The sequence below is a fragment of the Ciconia boyciana genome, chromosome 9 (genome assembly GCF_034638445.1).
Source record: "Ciconia boyciana chromosome 9, ASM3463844v1, whole genome shotgun sequence".
Lineage (NCBI taxonomy): Eukaryota > Metazoa > Chordata > Aves > Ciconiiformes > Ciconiidae > Ciconia > Ciconia boyciana.
The window spans coordinates 6617195-6643509 of NC_132942.1; the positions used below are offsets into that span (position 1 = coordinate 6617195).

The 26315-nt window shown below is 46.5% G+C and overlaps 1 protein-coding gene across 1 annotated transcript in view; it reads right to left on the reverse strand.

Moving 5' to 3' along the window:
• Positions 1-26315, reverse strand: part of MGAT4B (alpha-1,3-mannosyl-glycoprotein 4-beta-N-acetylglucosaminyltransferase B) — a 52514-nt gene that overhangs the window by 12650 nt on the left and 13549 nt on the right. The window contains exons 2-4 of the mRNA XM_072872789.1: positions 3363-3542; positions 2548-2688; positions 1569-1702 (exon numbers count right to left, since the gene is read on the reverse strand). Of these exons, the coding sequence (XP_072728890.1) occupies positions 1569-1702; positions 2548-2688; positions 3363-3542 (455 nt within the window). The remainder of the gene's footprint in view (positions 1-1568; positions 1703-2547; positions 2689-3362; positions 3543-26315) is intronic.

A 26315-nucleotide genomic window follows, 5' to 3' on the forward strand; every position in this document is an offset into this window, starting at 1 on the left:
CTCTGCCTCAAGCGCCTGGCTGCTACCAAAACAGCGGGTTGGTGACAGCCGAGCTGGCCAGCTTGCCCCAGGGCTCCCCTCTGTCAGCCGAGAAGCCCCGGCTCTCCCAGGCAGCCTGGCCGCCGTGGATGACACCCATGGTGGTTAGTGGTGGCACTTGGAAATGAGAAGTCCCCACCCCAAAAAGGACATTCAGTTGCTCTACTCCTTGTCCCGAGTCTCTAAATTACCCAGCATCCGCTCCAGGTTCATACCACCTCTCCACTACTTACTCTTTATCCCATGCCTGAAGAGCCCTAACAAGCAACGCCAAGCGCAGGTACATCGAGAAACACTTTGTCTGAGATGAGGCAGAGCAGGCACAGCGGTGGTTGACACTCGCACGGACGGAGGACGCCGTGTCAGCAAGAAAGAACAGTGACAGTCGTGATCTGCATCAACTGCCATCACTGTTACTGGGCTACGGCACGTGTGCTCCTGCTCTTCACGGTATCAGAATTAATTTCTTTGTCGTTCACTTCCCTCGTCACAGGTACACACAGAAAGTCAGGTGCTGCCATCACAGCCTGCACCCTATTTTCAAGTCAACTAAAAAAAAAATAATTACTGCAGGCCAAAACAGGAGATAGTTTCGGTCAAGTTACTTAAAACCTCTCATGTTTAAACTCACCCGCTGTGAAAACAGCCACCAAACCTGTCCTGGCTCAAAGGGAAATGACGGCCAGGGCTGAAGCTTGTCCCAGGCACTTCGGACTGCACCCATCTGTGCACACCTCCTCCTTGCACGACATACCAGCCAGAGACCCAAAAGCCAAATGCTACTCAAAATGTCAAATTATGGGTAAACAGGCAGCAAACCCAGACATTTATCTCTGTTCCGCTCCCAGTGACATGCCACTGAGGTTTATCTTTCTCACTGGATTTCTGGAAATTAAGACAAATGCACTTCAAGCTCAAGAAAATAATCCTATGGGGAAAGCCATGGAGAAAAATAACCATCTAAACCCACAGATAAAAGCAGCTCTTGTGGATTAACGTATCAAGGCTTTTTAGCCCCTGGATTCAGCAACTGATTCTGGGCTCCAGACGCCAGTACAAAGAGGCATCATATTAGTCTCAGCCCCAAATCAGTGGGCTCTTGCATTTGGAGAGGGGGTCAGTGCTGTCTTACAGGTATGTGGAGAAACAAAGGTGCTTCAGGAGCAGGTCTGAGAGCTCCTGACGTGGCCATGGGGCTGCTCCAGCACATTTTGGGAACAACCACTCAAGCACCCTGCAAGAGCCATCACGATTTAGACCAGAAAGATAAATGCACGTGCTGCACTGGCAGCTGCTAATGTTTGCCTGCTCACATCCTGACCCTCTCTGGCCCAACTGGTGTTTCATTTTGGGCAGGACGCACCTAATGATCCTGGTCGGACAGCAGCCCAAGGCTGGGCTTATCTGCCCTGGCAAGTGACAGAGCTGGCCTCCAGGTGGGCAGCCGTCCTGTTTGGCACTGAGTTTGGCAGACAGTGGGATGGGATGGGGCCAGGGAAACGGGATAAACAGGCAAAACTCTGTCTTACCTCGGCGATGAGGACGACTATGACGGAGTCTTCCTTCTCCTGCTGAGTGAGCTCTGAGATGAGGGAGTTGAGGGTGTCGGTGAGGTAGGAATGCACCTCCCGCTTCACGCTGGGGATTCCCATCACAACGGACACTGCCCAGGGCCAAGGAGAGATTTTAGAGAGGGGGGTGTGCTGGGACAAGACACTTCGCTCCACTCCCACGACCGCCTCATGGTTCACCTGCTCAGTGCCACACTCCATCATTAAAAACCAGCAGTGACCAGCAGGTTGGCAGGTTCTGGGGCTACGCAGGGTTCCCATACTCCTGTCCCCCAGCCCAGTACTGACCAGCAGCACCCCAGTGTGCGAGGCTGGCAGGGCACCCATGGCAGTCAGATAGACTCTTTATTTTCTCCCCAAAAGACTGATGCCTAAGGAAACACCCAGAAAGTCTCCTGCTCCTAGGGGCCTTTTCAGCCTGTGAACGGCAACTTTAAGACCACCCTTGTTCTCCAAACCCCTCCCATGGCCAGAAGCACCTCAGTTTAGGAGGGATAAGTCAGGTCTTTGGCTTTGGGTTGGGATTTGGGAGCAGGGAGGAATCATCTACTACCCAAAGTCCTACTCCAGATGGGATTTTTCTCCTAAGACTGGTTAGAGTCTCCATGAAGCACCCTGCAAACTGTGCTTTCATCTGACCACCTTCCAGGGAAAGTCTAGAGCACTCTGGAGATGGAATGCAGCAAAAAACATCTGGCAGAGGCATTAAGAACATTTTAGTGCCAGTCAAGAGCATGGGCAGCACTCCCCCATAGACTCACAGACGTGACATGGCTTACCCACCCCACGTGCCACGATACCAAGGAAGCTTGCATGATGCATGCAGCCGTTCCTCCAGTCCTGCTCATCTCCATACCACAGCCAGGCCCGGAGGAAAGGGGAGGGACAGGCACTAAGGTGAGGAAGAGCACCAGAAGCAGCACTAATTCCCATTTACCTCCAGTGCGCCCCTGTCCCACATGCACGGCTGGCTGCAGACTGTTCTCCTTTGACAGCAAATGTGGCAAATGATGGAAGATGGTGGGAAGGTGCAGCACATTCTTGTTGGTGATATTCCACAGTTTTAACTTGGTTTCGTCTTAAAAAGGAAAAGGGAATCAATTGCAAGGAACGGTAGGTAGGAAGAGACTGCAAGGCAAAAAGCCTTTTTAGAGCAGCCTGGCCACCCGAGACTACTGCTGGGTTATAAAAAATCAGGCCAACCTTTAACATGCTACCACAAACTCAATTAAAGTTCAGCAGGAGCCATGAGGGCCTTAAAGAAATCCCAAAATATTTGGGAAGGAGCGGGAGAATGAAGATAAAATGAAGGTCAAATCAGATCTTTCTGTAGAGATCCAATTTTCTTCAACTGAGCAACTTAAAAAAAAAAGAAATAAATTGGCGAGGGGTGCTCAGCCAACCTAATTCCTTCCTCCCCCCTCTCTTTGGATACCCATTTTCCATATGGATTCAATATAGCCATAGGAAATGGCATGTATGACTTGCAAGAAAAAAAAAGCTTGTAAGCAAGCAAATTGGCAAATATCCGCGGCAGAGGCAAATCTCAGTGTTTAATGATGCATAGGCACCTCTAATTAAACAGGAGTTTAAGAGTTCCCAAGTCCCTCTGAACTCCACAATTTGCTTGAGCCGGGGGAGAGAAGAGCACGTCCTGTCCGCAGCCCTGCACACACGCACGCACACCTCTCTACTCCACATTAGCCACAGCTTCAAAACAGCCCGAGATCCTCAACTTCTCTGTTTATTCACCAGATAAGCTGCTCCAGGTCCGGTTTATATCCCGCAGGGCCTGCTTCTCTGAGATCGCTCTCTTGATCTCCTCCAGGACCAGGTTGAGCTCCTTTGAGCGCTTCAGGCTCTCCTGCTCCGCTGCGTGCAGTCGGTCTCGGAGGGCGAGAAACTCCCGCTGGTAGATGTCCACAACGTCACCTGAGGATGGAAAAGAGAGAGAAGCTTTCTCCTCCACGCTCTGAAGGATTTCAAGTCGCAAAAGCCATGCCCATCACTCATACCTTCCCTACCTCCACAATCCTTAAACCATGGATTTAGGGAGCTGTGGTACACCCATCGGTTGTGTTGGAGAGAGGGCACTTTAAGTTGCAGAACTACAATTAAAAAGCTCCTTCCATTTTTCTCTTTAACTTGGGTTTCTGGGTCATGTAGAAATACAACCTCATCCTCTGTGACCAAAGCATGCAGCAAAAAATAAGTTGCATGGTAGTTCTTCTTCACTATATACTTGGAAAAGGGGAGTCAGCTGTTGGCGTTAATTTTACGAGCAATATTCTGCATCTCTCTGCAGCTCCAGAAGTTTGAGCGCGTGAGATGGCGACCGCTGGAGCAAGCAGTGGGGAACCAGAGTCAAGTGAAAAAGAACTGAAAGCACTGGTGGTGACGGCCTGTTAAAGCCATGACAAACCGAAGGAATACCCATATTTTTAATTGCTTTGCTCCTTGCTTTGGTTCCTTTATGGTACACAAAGGAAAGAGTTTTAAGAGCACACATTGAAGGGCGTTTGAGTGGGTAATTCGGGAGAACTCCTGGAGAGCATCTTGAAGGCCTTCTCCAGATGGCACGGGGCATCTCCTAGATGATCCCGAGTGATGGAAGGTGAGATGCTGGCAAGGGGGACATTGCTCTGCAGCAAGATGAGGGTGGGCACAGCACCTCCTCCAGCTTCAGAAGAGAGTCCCAAATTCTAACGGTCAAAAGGGATTTTGGGAACCTAAACTCTCCAAAACAAGGCATGATAAAGAACATCACATGGCAATAGCTGCCTGGATGCTTATATAAATCCAAGTGTTTGGATAGGCACCTTAAGGATGCATCGTAAATGTAATATATAAAAAGGAAACTTTTGATAGGGTAATAAAGCTTTTTATTTTGAAACAACATCTTATCACCATGCCCTTTTTAAGCAATAAAACTATCGAGAGCCTTCAGCCAGAACTACCTATACAATAGCTGGGAGTGGAATCGGTTAGCCATTAATGAACTTCCCCGGGCCGTGTTTTACCCCATTATTAATGAAACTCCTCATTACAAATACACTTTTATCTGTGGTCACTCATGTGTTTTCGGTAAGGCTATAACTCACAGCACTACACCCAAAACAGATTTATCCACTGGATAGTAGACCCTTAGCCCAAACATGACCAGGAGAGCTAATGACCAAAAATACTGCACTGGAACTTCCCAACACAGGCCTAAACATAAATCAGAGCCATTGAAAAAAGATACACTGACTGCATTGACAACTTCTAATTTGGGGACCATAAAGAAAAAGAAAAAGGAATTTTGAAGATCAGACATACCCAGCTCCAAAGCACAGAGTTTCCAAGACAACAGTGCTTCCCAGTCCAGCTTCCATCAATGCTTTTGCCTAGAAAAAGTTTCCCCCATGGGGTCTCTTCCCCTAAAAAAACCTTCTTAAAGACTCACTGCTTCAACACAAGGGGCCTCCCCAAGGCAGTCTGGCTCCTATTAACCTTTCAGCATTATTTTCAAAGCCACTGGCACATGGGGAGGGAGCAGAGGAAGTTACACCCATTCGATTACTCCGTCCATCTGACAACACGTTATTCACAGAAAGTCGAGGGACAGACATAAACAAGACCAGTCCTTCCTTTTTCCTGTGCGGTGCCACTCACTTTCCACTCCCATCGAGAAAACATTTAAAAATTTGCAGAAAAACAGGTTAACATCCAGCTTCGGGAGCTGCCACAGGAATTCACAGGAGGATGTCAGGCTTTAAATTGACTCCACGATGAGCTAGACCTTTACCTCCTGGTACCTCTCAGACATAAGAATATACCTTTCAGCTTCCCAGTACTCTAGATTACAGGTTTTCCTACTTGTATCTTTTACCAGCGGCATCTGTGAACACCAGCAAGGAGCAAGTCTCGCTGCCCCTTTTTGCATGATGGCAGGAACCGTGCTTGTGGAAGGCTGGAAGCATTTGGCTCAGCATACCAGGGGGTTACTATCCCGTGGATGCTATCAAAGCCAAAACATGGCTAACGGCTGCCATTAGATCTTGTTCTGCAATACCTGGAGCAGAGTAAAGGCAAAGCTTTGCACTTAATGGCTTTTTCCAGAGCACTGCACTTCGTTTGTGTCAGATTTAGAAGGGAAATGTCACTGATTATTCAGTCACTAATGACCTGCCCGCCGAAGCCAAGAGCTGTACTTTTCATTAGACTGCAATGGTGATGTGCAGTCAACCATTTGCTGCTTTTTCTGGCTAATGGTTGGAAGTGAAATTGTATTTGTTTCCAGTGCTCTTGTCCTATGATGTCTTTGTAGGCTTTCCATTCTTTAATTAAAATTTCATGAAATTTAAAAGCTGATCGATCGTGACCAGTTCCGGTGACAGCTTTAACAGTTCAAGACAAAGCCTAAGATGGGTGTACAGTTTCCCATGAATTTCCAGTAATGCCATTTTGCACTCGTTGGTCTGCAATGACACACGGATGAAGATCTGCCATCCTCGCAAAAACCCTCAGCCGCTCAGTCAGGGAGGGCTCTGAAAAGCCACGAAGGGCAGCAGAGGATAAGGGGGAGGAAATTGGCTCCCATCTCTACAAGCGAGGTTGGACACAAAAGTGATTTGCTGCCAATTAGGCTGAACAAATTTTTCAGCTAGTGTCAGTTCATCACAGACCCTTACATACCTTTCAAAGCAGCAGCACTCCGTATCTACGTATTTACTGTATTCCCTCCCAGCACAAGACAGCAGAGCTCTTAAAATATCCCCAGACTCAAGCATTGCAGGACAAAAACTCCTAGCTATAACTAGATTAAAAAAAAAGACTCAGCTTACTTTTTCTTGAGAGATAACACATTGCTTCGGGCTTAAAATACACTGGTTTAATAAAGAAAGAAAGTTGGTGTTAGGTGATGGTCCGCAGGACAGAGCTGGGAGACCAAAAACCTCAAACTTGTAGTACTTGCAGCACACATTGTGCATGCCCAGTGCCCTGCAAATAACCCATTTCTCACCTTGCCATGCCTAATATTTGCACTCAACGGTCTTTCGCAAGCCGTCTTTAGGAACAGGCTGGCTGTAAGGCTCCAAGCGTACATTGAGCAGCTTCACACAAGCTGTCTCTCTGCAGGCCAGAGAAGGCAGCGCTGGGCACAGCTGAGCGCCGGCCACCATCTGTCCACCCCGGTGCTCGCCGGCACCACCGGAGCAGATCTGGGGGATGCATCCCTGGAGGGGGGAGCAGCCTGCGGCGGAGGGGCAGCAGCGGTAGGAAGCGTCCGGCTGAGCATCGCTCGCCGACCAACGGCTTCCCCTCTGCTCCCTCCTCTCGCCCCATCTACGCCCGGCTGCAGCTGCCAGGCTTCATTTTTTTAGCTGGGGGCCTCCAGCCGAGAACCCTGTGCTGGGTTTGCTGAGCAACAACGCGAATCGCTGATGAAGCAGCAGGCAGGGATGGCTTGAACAGGCTCCCCTCTTGGCAGCTGGGATGCAGTGGCGTGCAGTGGATGGGCACACGCTGGTGGGGCTCACGGGCTGCTCCCCAGGAGCCTTACGTGGGCTCTGCAGAGCTGATGTCCTGCAGCCTTCCCAAAGGCTTTCCACCATCCAAGACAGCATCTGGTTAATAAAAAGTATCTCTCCGTGATGGAGAATTCTGTGGGTTTGTTCTTATTTAAGTGACTATTAAGTGCAAACCATGTTTGCTAGCAAAGGTGAGGGCTGGGACATCTGCTTCCACTCTGCTTATCCATTTTCAGGTTTTGAGTGAAAGCAAAATACCTGATCTGATCCTAAACCAGCAGATGGGCACAAAATCAGACCAGTGCTGATAAAACCCCCACCTTGAAATCTCACACAGTCATCCATATATATAACTATCTATATATACAGTCAGAAATGTTATAATTCTGTATTCTGCATTAGTCTTTCAAATCGCACTCCAACTTCCCAGGGAGCCTGCGGTGCATTTTAAACATGTCCCTATTTCAGGACCAATTACTTCTGGTTTTGTTTCTCTGCAGATAACCTCTCCCAGCAGAGCGGACCCATGGCCAAAGCCAGAGATTTCCCTCCAATTCAATCTTTTCAAAAGCAAATGCAAAGTCTTTGCTAGCTGGATTTGCTTCTCATTAGGAAGACTTTCAAGAGACTTTGTTTAAAAACTAAAAACAACCCCCAAACCTCTAAACCGTTTATCTTCATAAAATCTTGGCTTCAAGAGCACAAATGCACCTTTTGACTGGTCTGCTGCAAGAGTTCCCAGGGCCAAAAGAGCTGAAAAAAAGTGCAGTCCCCAGTTCATAACACAAACCGAGTTAGAGCAAAAACCTAAACTGTCTACAGAAAATCACTCTGCAATGACTATTCTCCTTCGTTTTATTTAAAGCACCCCTTTAATTAACAACCGTTCCCGTCCTAGGACTTGCAAGGGCCTGGGGGGACTTCAAAGCACACAAACAACCCCTTCCCCATGCTACAGCATCTATGTTATCCAAAAATGCAACCGGTGAAGCACGGGGAACCAAGCTGGCGAGCCATCCCACCCCAGCTCACCACCGTGCCCGTCCCAGCCAGGCACCTGTGCTGCCCATGCCTGGCTTCATCCCCAGCCATTTACAGGTGCTCTTGGAGTTAGATGATGATTAGGGATTGGGTTTTTTTACGTTTTGATGTTTAATGATTTATATAATGCTGGCACCACTCCACACATTATACTCTAGATTGCCCTGATTGAATCGCAACATTCATTAGGTATTTTGCTAACAGAACTTCACCAGACCATTAAAATGGATGTAAGGAGTTACTGCACCATATTGGTGAATTAAATTCAGCTCCTGAGATGCAAAAAAGGTTAGTCCTGCTTTACCCAGAAATCTGATGGCTAGTGTAGCACACAGATGTTAGACACTTTGCACACAGATACACAGGGATCGGCAGTAACTCTACAATAAACATTTTATACCATTAACAGCAAAATATCGCCCTTCCCTTATTTGGCTGTAGAAGGAAGAGACCAGTTTTAGAAACTCACCATAAACAAAACCCCAAAGCATCCCCCAAAAAGCGACTCTGCTGGGGTACATGGAGCTACTGGTAAGTTGTGACAATAAAAATATTGTCTTAAGTAGCAGAAAGAAAAAGAGAGGATAGTTCAGCATCCAAAATACCTCCCAAAAGTCACTGCCCTTGCCAGGCAGGATGAAGATTCAGCAGGTCTTTTCCTTCAAATCTGAAGAAACACTAACCGTGCTCCTGTAAGATGAGCAAGATGAGAGATACATCGTCTCCCTTTCCACGAGCCAGCGGACCACTGTTCCCAGTCTTAGACTTGTCTTTTAAAATCACAAATATTCTGGCAGCTTAGGATCTACACAGCCACCGAGAACTTGGTTTACCTTAAGGAATTGAGCACCAAGACATGACGAGCAACAAATCAAACACAGTCAAGGCCAGATTTCAGGGATTGGACATTATCTGTCAGGGCGGACCTCCCAAAAGGCTCCAGCAGTTGCAAGTACCCTGCTGGGGGCTGATTTGTCCCCAGAAAGACAGACAGAGCATTTCAGCAGTGCCATCACCACACAGCAAACAGTAATTCAGTAAACATTATGCGACATTTACAGCTCCACTGTGTCCCAAACCACCTGGATACTGAGTCAAACCAGACATTTTCTAGCCACTGCTTATAAAAATACACCTCAAGTTTCTTTATTATAAGTGTCTTTAAACTTTTTTTTTAAAGAAAAAAGGTTTTAAAGGAAAAAAGTTTTTAAAGAAACTTTTTCAAGTTTCTTTATTATATTATGTTATAATTTGCGCTTAACACCACGACAGAAAGTAACATAGAAAGCAGAGTCTTTAGTACCACTAGAAAGCTCATTATTATTGGTAAAATAGCTGTAGGTGCGGAGAGCGGCAGGCAGGGCAGGGAACAGGGAAGGAAGGAGGCGGCACGTGGGTTTCCCAGCTCAAAGCAAAGGGGCTGCGTTACGATGGTGCTGGCACTGATGGGACAAGCCCCCAGGTCACCGTAACAGCCACAGCTGGCCAAAGCAGCCATGAAAAATAGCAGCTATGGTTTAGTTCCTTACATTCATCCTCTGCCCTTTATTTACACTTTGTTTCAGTTCAGTCACTACCTACGGTGTGTGCTATCCTGAATCGGGGCCAAATAATGTATTTCGATGCCACCACCACCCCAATGCACATCTTGGTGCCATCGCTACGCCCCAGCTTAGAGCCTGTGCTCAAGCATCATCCTGAGCGCCGGCAACACCATTCTGCAGCATCAGGGTGTATGGGATGTTACAAAAACCAGTACCCAACCTCCATACCCAGTAAAAGGCGCTGGCTGTCCAGGTGGGCAATGGCAGCAGGAGCAATCCTTCGCAGCCAGCGCCTACCCAGCCGCTCAGCCCAGTGCCATGGAGGCTCTCGCGCTGCCCCTGGGTCAGCTGCTGGGTCTGAGCATCCCACTACACCACCGTCACGCTGAGCTAACACATCAGCCAGCGCAAGAGGCTTATTAAAAGCCAGCCTGCCTGAAAAAATGATCCTCAAATAAAGAAAGTGCCTCCACCGGCTGCAATCTGTCGTGTGTGTGTGTTGGGTTTTTTTTTTAATATAGCCATTTAATAAGAGCCTGTGGTATATTTAACAGCATTTCAACCTTCAACAGCTCCATGTAATGAGATAGAAATGCAATGCATCTCTCCACTGACGGTCTCTACCCAGGGAACACAGGCACTCTTAAGTCACCATTTCTTCTTTTTGCAGCAGTAGGTTTTGATCATATTCCTGTTGCATGTCTCCTTGCTGGAGTTTAATGCTGTCTCAGCGCATATGTCCTCAGAAGGAGGGAGGAAAATACATATTCCTTGCACCTTATTATTCCAAAGTAAGAGCAACTGTTTGCATTTGAGATCCAGTTCTGACAACATTCACACAGATCCTTCCAAAAATAAGCTTTTTTTTTTTTTTTTTTTTTGCCTTTAAAGTCCTAAGTAGTAAGTTTTCAGGGATGGGGATAAGTAGATTTCCCATTATGGGGATGGTGAACCACAACACTGATGGTGAACATTATAATTCCCCTTCCAAGGAGAGCAAGTCGCAGGGGTGCCTGCAGGGAGCTGCAGGAGGGATGCAGGCTCCAAAGCAAGGATGCAGAAACTCAGAAATTAGGAAAGCAAACAGTGATGCCCATCACCTATGCCTAAAATGTCTTGGATCAGGGCAGAGGAGGCAGCAGAAGCCGTCAGACTGCTCTTGGGTACCTGCAGAGCAGGTTTGGGATCTCTTTCTGCAGCCCAGCTCCATGGGTGAATCACACCAAACGATACAAAGAGCTCCGAGATCACTGCGAATCCCCTGGGTTTTACTGTGCCGCAAACAAAAGCACTGGCAGGTGAGGAAATCCCAAGTAGGTATAAACCACCATCAGCTTCTGCAAAAGGAACTACTCGTTCTGATTTTTCCTGGGGTTTTATCAACCCTGTTCAAGGGATTTAACGAGACGGAGAAATCAGATGGCAATTCATTTTGCTGCAAAACAGCTAAGGAGGAGAAGGGAAGAGGGCAAATACTGCCACTGATCTAAAGAGAAGGAAGACGGAATTAAATAGTGAATTTTCATCATAGCAAAAGGTTAACTATCAAGAGGAAACCATACGGATTGGTATTAAACCCACCGTCTAATAGATTTAGTGAGGATCTGGAGAAGGAGATGAATTTGTGAAGTAGCCAAATACAGAGCTGACATGGAGATAAGTTCATCAAAGCCAGAAAATAAGCAAATGACCAGGAGAAAAGGCAACAGAATGGCAAATTAACTCCAAAGCTGACAGATGCACATTAATCGGGCGGGAATCAAGGTATTTTTCACATGGTTCTTAATTAACAGTATTAACTAGGAAGGAGACCAGAGCACCAGAGTGTCTTGATGCTGTTCTTCAAGCAGCAGAAATCCAGGAAAAAAAAGGGGGATGGAGAGGGAGGCAAACAAGATGTTACTCTGCTTAGTGAACGGGATGGGGAATAATAGTATGAAGATTATAACATTATTAAAATGATGCTGCCTAATCCCAGAATAGTTTTCACCTCATCTGAAAAAGAGTATTATTACAGACTTAAAAGGGGCTTTAGAAGAGAGTGATGAAAATGATCAAAGGAGTGAAAAAAAAACCCTGCTCTGTGAGGAAAGAAAAAAATATATGAGATTATACATCTTAGGATGGGCATAATAATAGGGATCATGATGAAAAGCATATAAAATAGAGTGATATAATGAAAATATACCACAGACTTCTATTCTCCTTGTCTCAAAATACAGGAGTAACCATTCAATTCAAATATTAATTTGAAACTGATAAAAGGAAATGTCTTGCATAGAAAAAGTATATTATTTCTCTGAATTCACTGCCATGGAAAAACACTGAAACAAGGAATTTAAACAACGCAGAAGAGCTGGAAGGTACTGCAAGCACAGAGGGACTATGAGATGGGGCTGAGACTGAGGTGGGGGTAAATCACCACCTCTCCAGTGGTCCCTGGCCTTGCCCGGGTTGGCAGTCCCTCTTCCCCCTGTTATTTGGGAGAAAGACCCCAAATTTCTGTGTCTCTCCTCACAACTTAACTAGGAACACTGCAGCTTTCTTCTTCAAAGCAAAGCTAATTCATTAGCAATCTAATTATTTACCTGTGTAGCATAAATACAGCTTTCGAAGCATTTTTCTCTCAAATGGAAAGCGAAGGCTTTGTTCTCGGTGGGTTTTTAAATACTCTTTATTTGACTGGGGAACAAAAACATGCTGAAAGTGAACAAAATAAAGCATTACAGAAATCATGGGTCATTAAACCTCAAAATAATTGCAGCTTTACAGGATTTTTAAGGGAGGACATCACACAGGCAAACCTGGGTGAGGGGGGGGAAGGGGAATGGGAAAGGCTGGGAATTTACAGATGTGGTCAGTCCTGACCGAGCAAACCTGTGTGTGGTTTCAAAGAAGATACATTTGCCTAACGCGCCGTCATTCCATGGTATGGGCAGGGAAAATGCTCTTGGATGCACCTAAGGGCAGCAGGAACAGACTTGCAGCAGAAAGCTGTTGCTCTCCTGTATTGAAAATGCACTTGCAGGAACCTGCAGCAGCCGCGTCCGCGTATCGTCGAGGTCCAGGCACATCGGTCTCAGCACTGGCTGTGCCATGGGTTGTTTTACTTGTCACTTGTGGCCATCGGCTTCATGCTGGATTGCAAACCATCACACGCAATAAAAATGCAAATTGGATTTGCTTGGCTCTCACCACTTGCAAACCTCCAGTGGATTTCTTTCCCTTTTGCCTTGTTCTCACAACAAGCACCAAAGCTAGTGAGTAAAATCTCATGAACCGAAACAACCCCAAAGAAACAGCTGATGTCTGGAGCACGCAGGACCGCGTTCCCGTGGGTGCTGGCAAGGCCCAACTCTGGAGCTTTAAAGAAGCAGAAAATCCTGAAGCAGAGCAAATCCCTCACAGTCTAACAGGAAACCGTTTTTTATTACAACCTAATTATGTTAATAGTGAAACAGAGACCTTGTTCCACCAAACCCCAAAGCACCCACGCATCCCACTCCGTGCCTAGTGCTAATGGCTCGCAAGGCCATCTGAAAGGAATCCCTCCAAGAAGGGAAGCCCATCTTTGCAAAGGTCGCTGTGTTAACCATCACGCCCTTTCTCTAGCAGCAGCCGTCGTTAATTGCCTGTGAAGGAGTCGCAATGAAATTCTTGTTAATCCTCCTCCAAACATTACTAAAATCCGACATCATCATCATCCCCCCTACAAATGACCACGAGCCACCAGCACTTTGCAGCTGATGAACAAGCTCAGCCCATCTCGGGAGAGATGAGGCAGTGGCAGGTGGAAAAAACAGTTCCACTTTGCAAATTGAAGGATAGCTTATTGATTAGCAGCAATAAGTGCCAGGAGGTTGCATTTCCCCACCTCCTTGTACGATCGACCATCACACTCATCATTCCACTAAAATTACCACCAGACTCAGAACAGCCGAAATCCTGGAACAGGGGGAATTTGTTTAATCAATAACGTATGAAACTTTTGGCACGGCTGAGTGTATGAAAGAATTTTACAACAGCAGAATAAAGTATTGCTCTGTTATAAATCAGAGAACACATATGGAAAAGTTAGAGCGATGTACTAAGACAGAGGGATATCAAGGAAATCACAGAAGTTCTGGCAGGAGTCCCTGGCTCCACTGATGTTAATAGCTGAGAACTTCAATGCAAGTCAGGTTTGACTTCTTTTTCCAAAAGAGTAACTAATTTGCAATGCATGCAACTGTATTAGAGTGAAAGGATATTTAGAGAGCTCCCTTCGCTCCACTGTCTGTGTAAATTGTACATCTTGTCTACCTACAGATCCGCAGCAGCAAACAGATTACAATTTCCCTATTGTACCAATGCCCGATCGGATGCACGACTGTGCTGGTGGGTAGAGGCAGATTTTTAAATCACCACATACTGATCATGGGATGGGCTGATCTGAACTGTATTTTGTTTTAGTAGTCTTAAATAATTTGCAGAATGCTTAAAATAAAATGCATACAGAACCTTTTAAAAATTACTCAGCATTAATATTTGAAATATTTATCCCCCAGGGTGCAGGCTTGTAACATGAGCACTTAATGGGGTACATTTTCTTCTCTCCAGAGAAAAAACAAGACATTGCCATTAAATAGCACACTTAGACCAACTATAAGTGTTGATGCTATCTGAGGGCTCTTGTTTCATTTTATATGCTAGGATAATTCCTGGGAAGAAAAACACACTGCTAAAAGAGTAGGAAGACCCGCTTTTCCTTTTTCTCACTCAGCAGCCAATAAAACATGAGAAAGGGTTATCAAATAATGCTGACACCCCCTCCCACAAAACCACACCAGCTGCCTTTAGAGTGCAAAAAAACCCCTTATTTCTTCCCCGGGCAGAAAACACATCACTGACGTACAAAAAGATGGAGTTCCCGACTTGCCAGCAACAGCAACCTGCAGTACTTTAACTTTTCCCTATTTGAAAACGCAGGGGCTAACCCAGAGCTAAGAGGCCCTGGTCCCACATCCGACCGCTGTTCAGCTGCGGAGCTGCCTGCCAGCCCCGTGCCGGCAGCAGCAGCAGCAGCAGCAGCAGCAGCAGCAGCAGCAGCAGCGTTATTCCAGCAGATCAGCTCTGCTGCGAGGCAACACGGCGCTGGCGATGGCACGGCACAAGGTGGGGGTTGCAGGACATTTCAAGGGTAGAAAATAAACAGCTGGGGAAGGAGGAGGATGCTGACTACGCGGTGTCCTACTGCTAAGACCTTTGGTTGCTTATTAAATGATGCCTGAAAGCTTCTCAACAAGCTGCTGCTCTGAAATGTTACTGGCATCTCCCACTCCCCCGTGCCGAGCTCCGGGCAGGGTGTCACGAGTGGCTTTCGGCGATCTCAAGCCAGGCAGGCCTAATTTTCAGCCAGACCATCCTGCTGACTGAGACGGTGCTGCAAAGGAAACACATGGGAACTAGGACGCCCTTTTGGACAACAGCCCAAATGGAGAGCAGTGTAAATGGCTTGTGAAGCCACATCCTTAGAGGTTGCTTTCTTGCAATGTCAGGTTTACCTAATGGCTTAAAGACAATGCACTGAGCCTTACAGTATGCTGCTTACCACCTCCACAAATAGGTATGCTTCCCGTAGCTTGGGACCGCAAGATCATGGTATTTATGCTTAATTTCACGACTATTCCTAAAGCGCTGTTTAGCCCTGGCAGAGGACACTCCATGCTCCCTGTGAGCAGATGCACCGTTCATGCCTCTCATTTCCTTAGAACATGTCTATTTAAATGCATTTGGGTTTTCAGTATTTCACACACCGTTACCTTTACTGGTGGCATATATAAGGTAATGCTAATTGCTATGTGGGCTGCTGTGGCTCAGTTTTCCAGACTTTCCACCCAGAGGGAAGCTATGTTACAGAAAGATTCAATTTGACATGTTTAGGTGCTGCAAGGAGAATGCAAGATGGATGGGCTGCCTGCTGCAAGAAGAGCCCCTGTCTCCTCATGGGAACCCATGAGCTGCCCCCAGCAAACGGTGTCAGAGCCCACGGAGAGGTTTTTCCACAACAAAACAGTTGTAACTTGCGTGGCCCAGAAAGCACCAGCACAGATGTAGGTCCTCACAGGAGCACGCACAGGACGACATCGATCGGGCTGTCTGGAGACCAAAGCGCTGCAGCACCCAGCCACGGCTCCCTCGGCAGCACCCCACCGTCCCCAGTCGCTCCTTGGGATGGAATCAATCGATCAGTTGGTTTTATATCAGGACAGGAAGATTTGCTGAGATGCTAAAACCAAGAGCCCAGACATTGTTAAACCTGGGGAGGTGTGAGGAGAAGACAGAGCTCTGCAGGGGCCACGGCTGCTCGACAAAGGCACAGGAGGGAGAAGGGCTTTGCACAAGATGAACCCCAAGCACAGCCGAGCAAAGCCACAGCTCGTGCTGAGGGAGTTAAACTGCACGAAATCACAGCAAACTACACCAGTGGGAGGGACAGAGTGCAGGGCCTGACCCCGCTCGCTGCAGTCCGGCTGTCCCAGGGGTGCCAGGAGGTCAAAACACAGGGAAAATCCCACTGGGAGGGAGCGAGGCTCGGCACGGCACGAGGAAAAGCAGCAGCGTGACTCACCCTGATGGAAACTGCCCTTAAAACTTGCAGCACGAGTATTTAGAGCTCAATTCAAGCTCCTGTTCCCTCTGTACAAAGAGGTTTACTGTTGGACTGCAGTGCCCAGGGAGGCCGTTGCTGTACTCGGGTGCTTTAGGTACCCCCGATGCACCCAAACTCCGCTTTGGAAATGGTCTCTCACCAGCCACCCGGGCTGCTCAGCACCTCTTCGAGTACTAAAAGCTGTCATCTGAGCCCATGAAGAAATGTTAGTGATCGGTTCATCCTTTGCAGTGCCTTTATGAGACGTCCATAAAGCAAATCACCCTGGGTGAGTCCCCTGTTTTAATAACCTACCCTTGTACCCAGCTCCCTGTGCATCCATCAGCTTCGTTACCCAGGATCACCGCTGTGTGTTGCTGTGAAAAAGCTAATCCAATTTTCTTCTTCTTTAGGGATAAAACATCAAGAGAGGGCAGTCAGTCTGTCAAATACAGTAGCAATGTGGAAGAAGTGGAGGCAGAGCTGTGTCATCATCTCCAGCAAACCCATGTCTGAACAGGAGCAATGCAGACAGGTGAGCCCCAACTCTGTCACAGGCTGGGAGGAGTGGTTCAAGATAGACAGCCTCTTTTGGGGAACTCATTATTTAGTTTTATGACCATGGAAAAAAACCAAAATGTATAAACTATAAGATCATGACTCCATATATAGGTATTTATGACTACAAAGATACTTGCAGAAGATTCCCACAGCCATGTCCAAAGCCTGGTGAGAGCAGGGGCATTCTGACAGCCTTATAAATCAGTACACTGGAAGAAATATATTGTTTTCCATAACAAACCAGAGTAAGCCCTGCTAGTGCAAAGATGCTGAAGGGATCCTGGATTCTGTCAGTGTGGATTGAGTGTTTATTAGCCCTACGTTGGTGCAGACCGAGGCAGCCCCAAGCAGAGCCACCTGGCACTCCGCACCACCTCCCCGGAGCTGTGGGGTTTGCCCGGGTGCATATCCTTGGGCACCACCCAGAAGTGGCCAAACCACTCCAAAAGCCAAACCGGGGTCAGGATGCCACAGAGTGCTGCTTTGGCACTGCTGTGCCCCAGCAACGTCCCCTCTCGGGACCGAAACGCACCCTCTGCCAGACCACCTCCGGGGTCCCTGCAGCTCTGGCACCGCTCATTTGCAACCCAGCCGGTGCACGTTGACTGTAGCTAATTCCCTGTATGTGTTTTCCCGAGGACAAGCCCAGCAGCTCTGTGTGTGTGTGGCATATCCAATTTTGGGGGGCGGCATTTCTACACCCCTTCCCCAGCACAGATTTGGAAGGTGTCAGGCCAGCAGCCGTGCAAGTACCTAGGAACAGGCAGGCTGCGAGTGCTAAACCAGCCTTGCACACCTGCAAAGACAAATAAATTCTTTACTTTAACGTCAGACAGTAGACTATAAAACGAAGCTATAAGAGCATATCACTGCACATGAAGGGAAATTCATTCTGCTGCTAATGCCCATAACTTCCCTACTGAGAGTAATGGATATCAACAGGAGAACAGACATCTGAGAGTGCTAAAACGTGCACTGTTTTTTTTCTAAGCTTGCGCTGGGCACTACTTGAAATACAGAATCGCTCAGTTCTTCTTTCTCCCCAACCCTCAAGCTGATGTAAAATGCCCACGTTTTAATACTAAGTGTGATTAACCATTAGCATAAATTTCCAGGGTTATAATGAGTTCTCAGAAAAAAACTTGATTGTTTCTTTGGAGCTGTGTTCCAGTTATACACCAAGTTACATTTCTGTTTACATAAAAAGCAACTCCTGTGATGAGTATCAGATAAGAAGTCAGACAAAATGATGCTGGAGGTCCTTTCCACCTTTGAAATACATAAACATACGTGTTATTTATGATCAGTGTACTACAGGGACTGGCTGATCCTCTGGAGCTGGAGGAAGAGCCAGATGATCGTCCAAAGGCAAAGGGAGAGGAGAAAAGCCAGTTAAGTTTCCCAGCCAGGGCAACGATTTATGGAGAGGAGCATTTTCTAACTTCGACTTCTTCAGCAAGGAGACTGTACGCACACGTCTTGCTGTTCAAAGGACATCTTGTGCGTATGAGCAAATTTGTCCAAATTGTTTTGGCTCCGGCCGCGGTAGTATGTTTAGTACACTATTTCCAGATGTGTTTTGTATCCCCGTCAGTCCGGCTGCTGCCTCAGGCCAAGAGAGTTATATAAGCTGCAAAACTTAATTGGATTATTTAGCCCAAATCACCGGCCGAGAGGCAGCGGGGCCGGGGAACAAGCCGGGCAGCCTGGGGAGGACCTGCACCACCACCAGCTTGGGTGGGAAAGGGAGGGAGCATGAGCCAGCAAATAAATTAAAGAGTTCATAAGGCAAGACTGGCCTCCCCATCTCCCTCGAATGTTTTCTCACACCTCCCGTCCATTTTACAGAGGGTGTATTAGCTGGTATTTTCTTAGAGGTATGTTTTCCTATTTTAACAACAATTTAAAAAAGAATGCAACAAGCATTTAGAAGACATGAGCATTTCCTCTTCACACTAACAAGCATTTCCTGACTGTGCAGCTCCACAACATGGAATAATAATACATCCAGCAACTTAGTTTTCCCACAATAATATTTTTTCCCAAACTTTGGCTGTTGCAGCAGCTTATTTTCCATTTAAGGGCACAATCCCGCTTGTGGGATAACCCATCCCAGAAGATCTTCACAGATGTAATTATTAGGGCAAAGTCCTAAAAAAGAAAAGTGTTGCAACTACTCTTGGGAAGAAATCAGGAAAGAGAAGAGAGAGAAGCTGAAGAGTTTCCAAATGCTGTAGCTATCAAAGTGTGCCAGAATGATTTCGTTCCTTTTATTTTTAATAAAACTGGATCGTTAAGTCAGAAGTTAATACAAGTATATAAACTCACACTAAACTGTGAGCAGGTCCCCTACTCCATTGCTTAAAACAAAGGGTACGTGCGTGCTTGAGAGCTACTTAAACCCTTGCCATGAGGCCCTGGCTGGACTTTGTATGGCTTCACTACAAATAATAATAATAATAAAAGAAAAGCAGCCTGGCATCCTTCTCTGCCACTGCTGACAACATTCCCACCGCTCTCCACCAGGCAAAGTGCCACGGATAAACTCAACAGATTAAAACAACCAGCACAGTACAACAGGCAGGGATGTGCTCAGTTCTGCTGGAAACGGCTACACAAACACTGCAAATCACACGCAGCGCTCGGAGAGAGAAGATGCCTCTCACCCGCCCCAGCTCTGGTCCCCAAAGCATCTTGCACACAACAAACCCCCAAAATCGGGGGCTGCGAAGCTCTGCCGCCTGCATCCCTGCTGCAATTCATTATGAATATTCCCATGAATGAGGACCTTCGATTACCATGCTGTACAGAGGAATAGTAAACAGCAGTGGTGACCAAAAAGCTATTTAGAGAAGGGCTCTCTGCTATGATCCCATGATTACTAGTTATGGAAATTTTTCAAAAAAAGGAATACAAAGAGAGACTTTCACAGGGCACAGCAAGCCATACAATTTGTGCTGTGCTTGGACTTTGTAAATCAAAATCCAAGCGATGTTTACAGCACTCTGGTTGTTCCTTAAACTTTATTTTTCTTTACTGCGTGCATTTTATGCCCTCAGTGAGCTGCAGCGTAAAGCTCTCTGTGTGACTGATGGAAAGCAGAAAAGTCAGCCCAGCCTGATTGGGCAAATCAGCCTCACCCCCCCGTTATCTGCATTAAGAGCTTCAACAAATTTGTGTAATACCCAGCATTATAGAAATGGATTTCCAACCAGAAAAGCAGTTGGCAGGATTAAACAAGTAGAAAAGCACATGCACATAAAAAATCAGGAGGTCTGCACACGAGCTAATGGAGCAAGCAGAAAATAACTGGGCATGCTCCCTGGGCTCGGGGACCGCTTCCTTTACGACAGACAGTAATGTCTCATTACGGGAGAAACAAATACAATAAAGATTAATATTCCATCTTCCCCTGGCTACATTTTAAGTGTTAAGCCAATATAAATTCTCAGGTTATATTTCACAAAAATAGCTACTCAAAAGAAACCTGCTGGCAGGGCAGCAAAGCAAATTTCATTTGAAAGATAAATCCTACGTTCATCATAGGCAGATGTGAAAATACAACAGGTTTTATCATAACAGTCCCTCCCAGGAGCAAAAGAAGCCCCAGAGTAAATTTACAACAAAAAAGTTGTTTCTTTTGCCCTTCTTCCCCTATATTGCTTAACTCAATACAGACAAAATTACTAGCAAACCAGCAGTTACTGCATCTTCTAAATAGACGCTACACACCTTCCCAGCACCGCGGTGCTCTGCAAAGTCAATATGGAATCAATCCAGCACTTGGGATCATCAGTAAAACACTTGGATGGTGAAACTACACGGATGCTGCAATTACTGTCATCACAAAATGACCATTCAGTTCCACTTCTCCACCGCGGCAAGACCGTACCAACCCTCCGCTAACAAACACAGCCTTGTCGGGGTGTCTGGGCACGAAGGCGCCTGATACCAGCCAGCGGCTGCCAGGAGAAGATTGCTGGCAATTTAAGGACCTGCTTAATGCTGAGCTGGACTAGGACACCGTAGCATCACTATTTCTCGCTGATAAAAGGGCACACTCAATCTACCTCCACAGTTTCATGAAAACTCCTACAAGCTGACACGAGAAATGGTCTTAAAGCTGTTCTTCGGTGCAGGACTATAAATCTGGATCACCGCTGTCTTCCTTCCCGCAGCAAGAACATCGCACTGAAGGGTGATTATCCATCTCTTACCAGGATGGGGCAGGGAGCAAAGGAAGAAGCATCTTTAATCAATTAAATCCCAGGTTGGTCTGAGCTACCCGATCCTTGCAAAGAACATCCCTTGGTCGCTCCTCCAAACAAAATGAAACTCCCTACGTGTGCAGAAGGTGTCGGAAATGGAGTGCAGGGAGACACGCACTGTACCCAGGAGTGTGCTGGATGCTTAAATATTAAAACCTGTGGCTCTATTCAGTTCTACACCTGCAGTTCTCACCTACCCCCACAGCTGGGAAAGGGATGGATTCGGGGATGGGACCGTGGTGACAGGAGCTGGAATTGTCCCAGGCAGCGGTGGCACCAGGGGACTGAGCGTGGCTTCCAGTCTTGTGCCTCTTGCAATCTCAAGACGACCTTTCTGGATTCAAAATATTTTTAATTAGGACTAAATCATTATGATCAGAAACTTTAGCTTTAAAAAAGTGTGAAGCAGCCAATCACTTTTAACCCACTAACTAGGAAAAAAAGAAAAAAAAATATCTAAAAGAAACCTGGTGTGCTTGGCAGAGCTTTCCTGCTGCCTAAACCAAGGCAGGAATAGGCTCAGTGATGACCTGAGGTGCCACAGAGCTGTGCAAGGGAGGCAGCTCCTGAGATTTGTAGCTTTGGCCAAACCCTGACTGCAAACTCTAGAAATCCTGCTGGCCCAAAGTCCCTTGGATTCCAGTACTGGAGACAAACCTGTACCAAGAACCAGCTGTTTCTATGGATCATAGCTTGGAAGAAGAACGTAGGCTTTTGGGATTGCTTTTTTTTAAAAAAAAGTTGGTTTACCATATATTCATTCCATCTATAATCTCCTGTTGCCTTGCATCTCCATTTTGAATTATTTATCATCAGGTATCACATTCATTTGCATACTTTATGAGGTGCAAAATAAATGATTAGTCATTACATATTAGAGTCTCCCAAACCATCTGTGCTAGGCTCTGCTGCAGTTTTGTTTTGGTTTTTTTCTCTAATATTTAGGGAGAAAAAAAAAAATCCAAGGGGAGAACTGGATTTGCTGGAAACACAGAGTAAAATAGTCCACATACTTGCTGATAGCAAAGGCTTATTACTCTGTTATAGCTGTGCTCTGCAAGGAATGTGCAGACAATCATCTTCTGCGTAATTTAACTGGTGATACAAATTGCAAGCAGTATTATTTCAAAGACCTTTATTTATTGATTAGAAACAAAGTCCTTATCCTCTTCCTGCTCCCTCCTTGAGTCGTGCTGATTGCACACAATAGAGAGCTATCACTTAAAGAGCCAATTAAGTCAACTTCTGAAAGGTAATTGAATAGCTGAAATTCTTAGTGCAATATTGTACTGCATTATCTTGATTGCAATGAAGAAAAACAAAGCAGTCGGAGCAATGGAAATTAGAGAAAGAGGCATTTGCCATAGGTAAGAATACTGAAATGGGTGGAGCCATTACCCCCCCGGAAAATTATGTTCTTTCTGTGGTTACTTCTAATCCTTGCTAGAGGTGTGAGAAGGAAAAAACAGCCTTGGTCTTATTTATTTTCTGCACTTGGCAGGACTTTCTGAGGGATCAGCTGAGCTGCTGACCGAGCGCAGAGAACAGTGTTGGCCACAGCCACCCCGCTGCATCCTCTGCGGGGAGGAATCCCACATCTGGGCGTCCAGTACTCAACCGAAAGCTTTCATTAAAGCTTCTTGCGGCTGGGGCTTTATGAAGATAATGCCTTCTGTACGGATTCACCCACGCCTGACGGAGGCGTTCATACTATCCTCTGGCAGAGCCACCAACAGACCTTCTCTCTTCTGCCCTTCTGACTACCTTCAAAAGTACCTGGAGGATTTTAGATCACCTCTGGGATTTCCATACCATGGCCCAATTGGGCTAAAAGCAAGACTAGGAGTTTGAAACCCGTTGGGAAGAAGGACGTAGCTTCAGTCCCTTAGAAAAAACAAGCTTAAACAAAAAAAAAAAAAGGGGGGGGGGAGGAAAGTGATTGTAAGCCTGCCAATACTCATAAGTTATATAAAATCACTCATTTAAATGCAGTAAAAAAACACATCACAAACTGAAAGCAGAGTCCTCAGGAACTTGAAGACACTGGCTGTACGTGGTCAAAATTCATCGTCTGTTTCTGAGGAACTGCTCAAAGTCACAGCATTTGGGCTATAAAGCATTTACACAGGCACATAAAAAGGAAGCTTTTTTCCAAAGTAGGAAAAGAGGCGCCACAAAACATAAAAATCTCCCTCTTTCTCCTGTGCTGACAGCAGAGTCTGGTGTGACCTACCACCCCTGTCCTCCTGCCCCTTCATCCACTTGGGTTTCCACAGCAGCAGAATCAATCCACCCAACCTTAGAGCAAATTAACGGCCAACTGCTGCTTTCCCAGAGCTGCTTTGGCACTGTCCGCCTCCCCGCACACGTATTTTGTCTGGCATCAGGAGTCTTGCTGAAGAACATACAGCTGAGCAGGGTGAGATGCTGCAGCACCTCAGCCCCAGGTATGTGGATGCTTTCTCCAGCTGCCCTCCCAGCAGCTACCGCAGCACTCAAGGGCCCTGTCCCAAGCCCCGCAGACTTTCCCTCCCAATACAAGCATAGACCTCCCAGAGCAACCCAATAAATGCCATTTCTCTGCCAGCAGAGAAATGCAAACCCATCCTTCTGTAGACATGGCTCCTGTGTCTGAGGGGCTGCAGGACGGACAGTCAGAGGGAGGTTTCAAAGGGACTGATGCACCTCGCAGGTTGGGAACCCCTCCTGTGCCTTGATTTCCCACCTGTGAAATGGGCTGAATGATACCCAGCCAACTTTGTAAAGGGCTTTGCTTTTCATCAATTCAATTCCACGTCCAGGAGTCCGGTGCCACCACCCTCACCCTGCTGCTCTGGGGCCTCGGGAGCTGTCAATCTGAACCAAAATGTCCATTAATCCATCGGGAATTTGGCAGTATCATGTAACTAACCTCTGAAATACATGTGGCACCAACGTTTGCCACGATGCACCAGAAATACAGCATTAGCACACACCACCGAGTCCTGCTCAAACTTCTGCCTTACTAATTTTTGTCAGTCGCTCCTCAGTTTATTTTGCAATTATCTCTGCAATTCCTGCTGAAAGACAGGATGCAATTTAAAGAACTTGAACAATTTTTTCAAACTTGAACAGTCTTTACCCAAAAGAAGCCAAAAGGAAGCCTAGGCACTCAAATACACTGCAAGAGCCCCGGTCCTCAGACAATACTCCATAAAATGGGAGCCTTAGTCTTTTCTTAATTCAGCAGACTGAAAGCTCATCAAATACAGCAAAGCACCAGCCTCTCCCTGGTTGGTCTATACGTGAGACTTGTTCTATGTTTTCAAAAGCACTTTTCAGTTACACAATCAAAAAAATCTGTAAGGACTATATCTAGAACAGCTCTAAAAATTGTTCATACTTTCCCTGAGAGCTTACGTCAACTCATTGGATGGAGGAGCCAAGAGGAGAACCAATATTTCACGGAGCAGCCGTTGCACATAAATATTGCCCCTGACACAGATGCACCGTGAATACAATTACATCCTCACATCAATTACTAGCACACTCCAGAAACACTGCTCGTAGAAGACAAATAAACAAACAAACAAACGTAAGCTTGAAATAAAGAATTCTTTGACATTCTAGCAAGCCGCTTCACCTTATAATCATTATTTCCTGAGACACGTTGTGCTGGTTCGTATTCTAATAACACATTCGTGTAACCGCACAGGTACAAGGGAAGCGTACAAATCATGTCTTGCAAAACAACTGTTGGCAAAGAGCAGGATTTGTGTATTCATCGCTCACCGCTGAACAGTTACATACATTTTAATTCTGACCTCAAACACAGTTTGGACTACGGCAGATGTTTCCTATAGCGCAGGCTGCCTTTGGATGAGAGTTAATTCAGTTTGAACATGGCAGCAATGAAGAAAGGGATTTAAACAAATATTTTCTGCTTCCTCTCTAAGCTCGATGCTGCAGAGGTAAAAATCAGGGAGTACTAAATTGAACAGCTAAACCTGCCTCTCCCAGCCTTGGCTCTGAATTCAGACCAGCCCGGTAAGCCTGTGCTGCCCTACCACCAAAGACTCCCCTCTCCGTGACACCAGCCTGTGTCGAAAAGAAATTAAATTATTTTAACGAGGCTCTTCCGGATGCACACTGATGTAACCAAGAGGAGAATATGTCTCTTGTTTTAGGCTGCTTAAGTTTCACCAAAAAAAGGGGGCATGCTCTTCTGCAAAACTCTTCTTCCTCTCCCCTTGTTATCCTCGGCAGCTTCCTCCTGTTACTCTACATTAACAAGCGGATCATTATTTCACCAGCCGCAATCAAAACCTTCCATAAGATAAGATCCAACTGCAATTTTACATTCACATAGTTGCCCATACTGAAGAGCCCTGAAATGCTCTTAACGAGTTGTATGCACAGGGATCACCTCTTCACCCATCAGCAGAACAGGCTTGCGAAGCGACAGCTGCTTAAATAGCGCACACGCCGCCGAGTAGTTTAAGGGGAAAAGAAATACTATAAAAAATTGAAATCACAGCAAGAAATGCAGGCAGAGCAGAGGGAAAGAGGGCAACTCAGAGGAAGCTGGCAGCAGGAGAAGAGATAAGGACTTCTCCTGGAAGCCAAACTAAACAAGAGTGCACGTACAAATAAATCCACACCTTCTCACCTGTGCGTTACGCCACACACCAGCAGACAAAAGAAGCTCTTGACCTTTTCTGCACTGTTCGGCAATCTGAATTTTACCCACCTACGAGCCCTCTCTTGCCAACATCTTCCCCTTTCCTCCTCTCCGACGGACCTGTAAGTCTGATGCAAACGACCCCCACGCTCGTCCCTGGCACTGCAGCAATCTTGGTCACCAAACGATGCTGAGGAATAGATGTGGATTTTTAATGGCCAATTCTGCTACTGATGACTGCCTACACAGACCCACTTCTCCTAGCCCAGCCTTTCCTGGTGAAGCTATGTGGAAGGCTTCCCCGGGCACCCAGCACGGTCTGGGCACACCAGAGAGGACCCTGCTCCCAGCTGGGGTTTCTGAGCACCGTGGGGTCACCATCAGAGGTAGCGGCAGAAATGACCACCTTTGGTTTGAATGCTTTAAAAATAATTAACCAGCACTCTGGAACAACAGATGAGTGCTTGAAGTTTCGATCCCAGCAGTA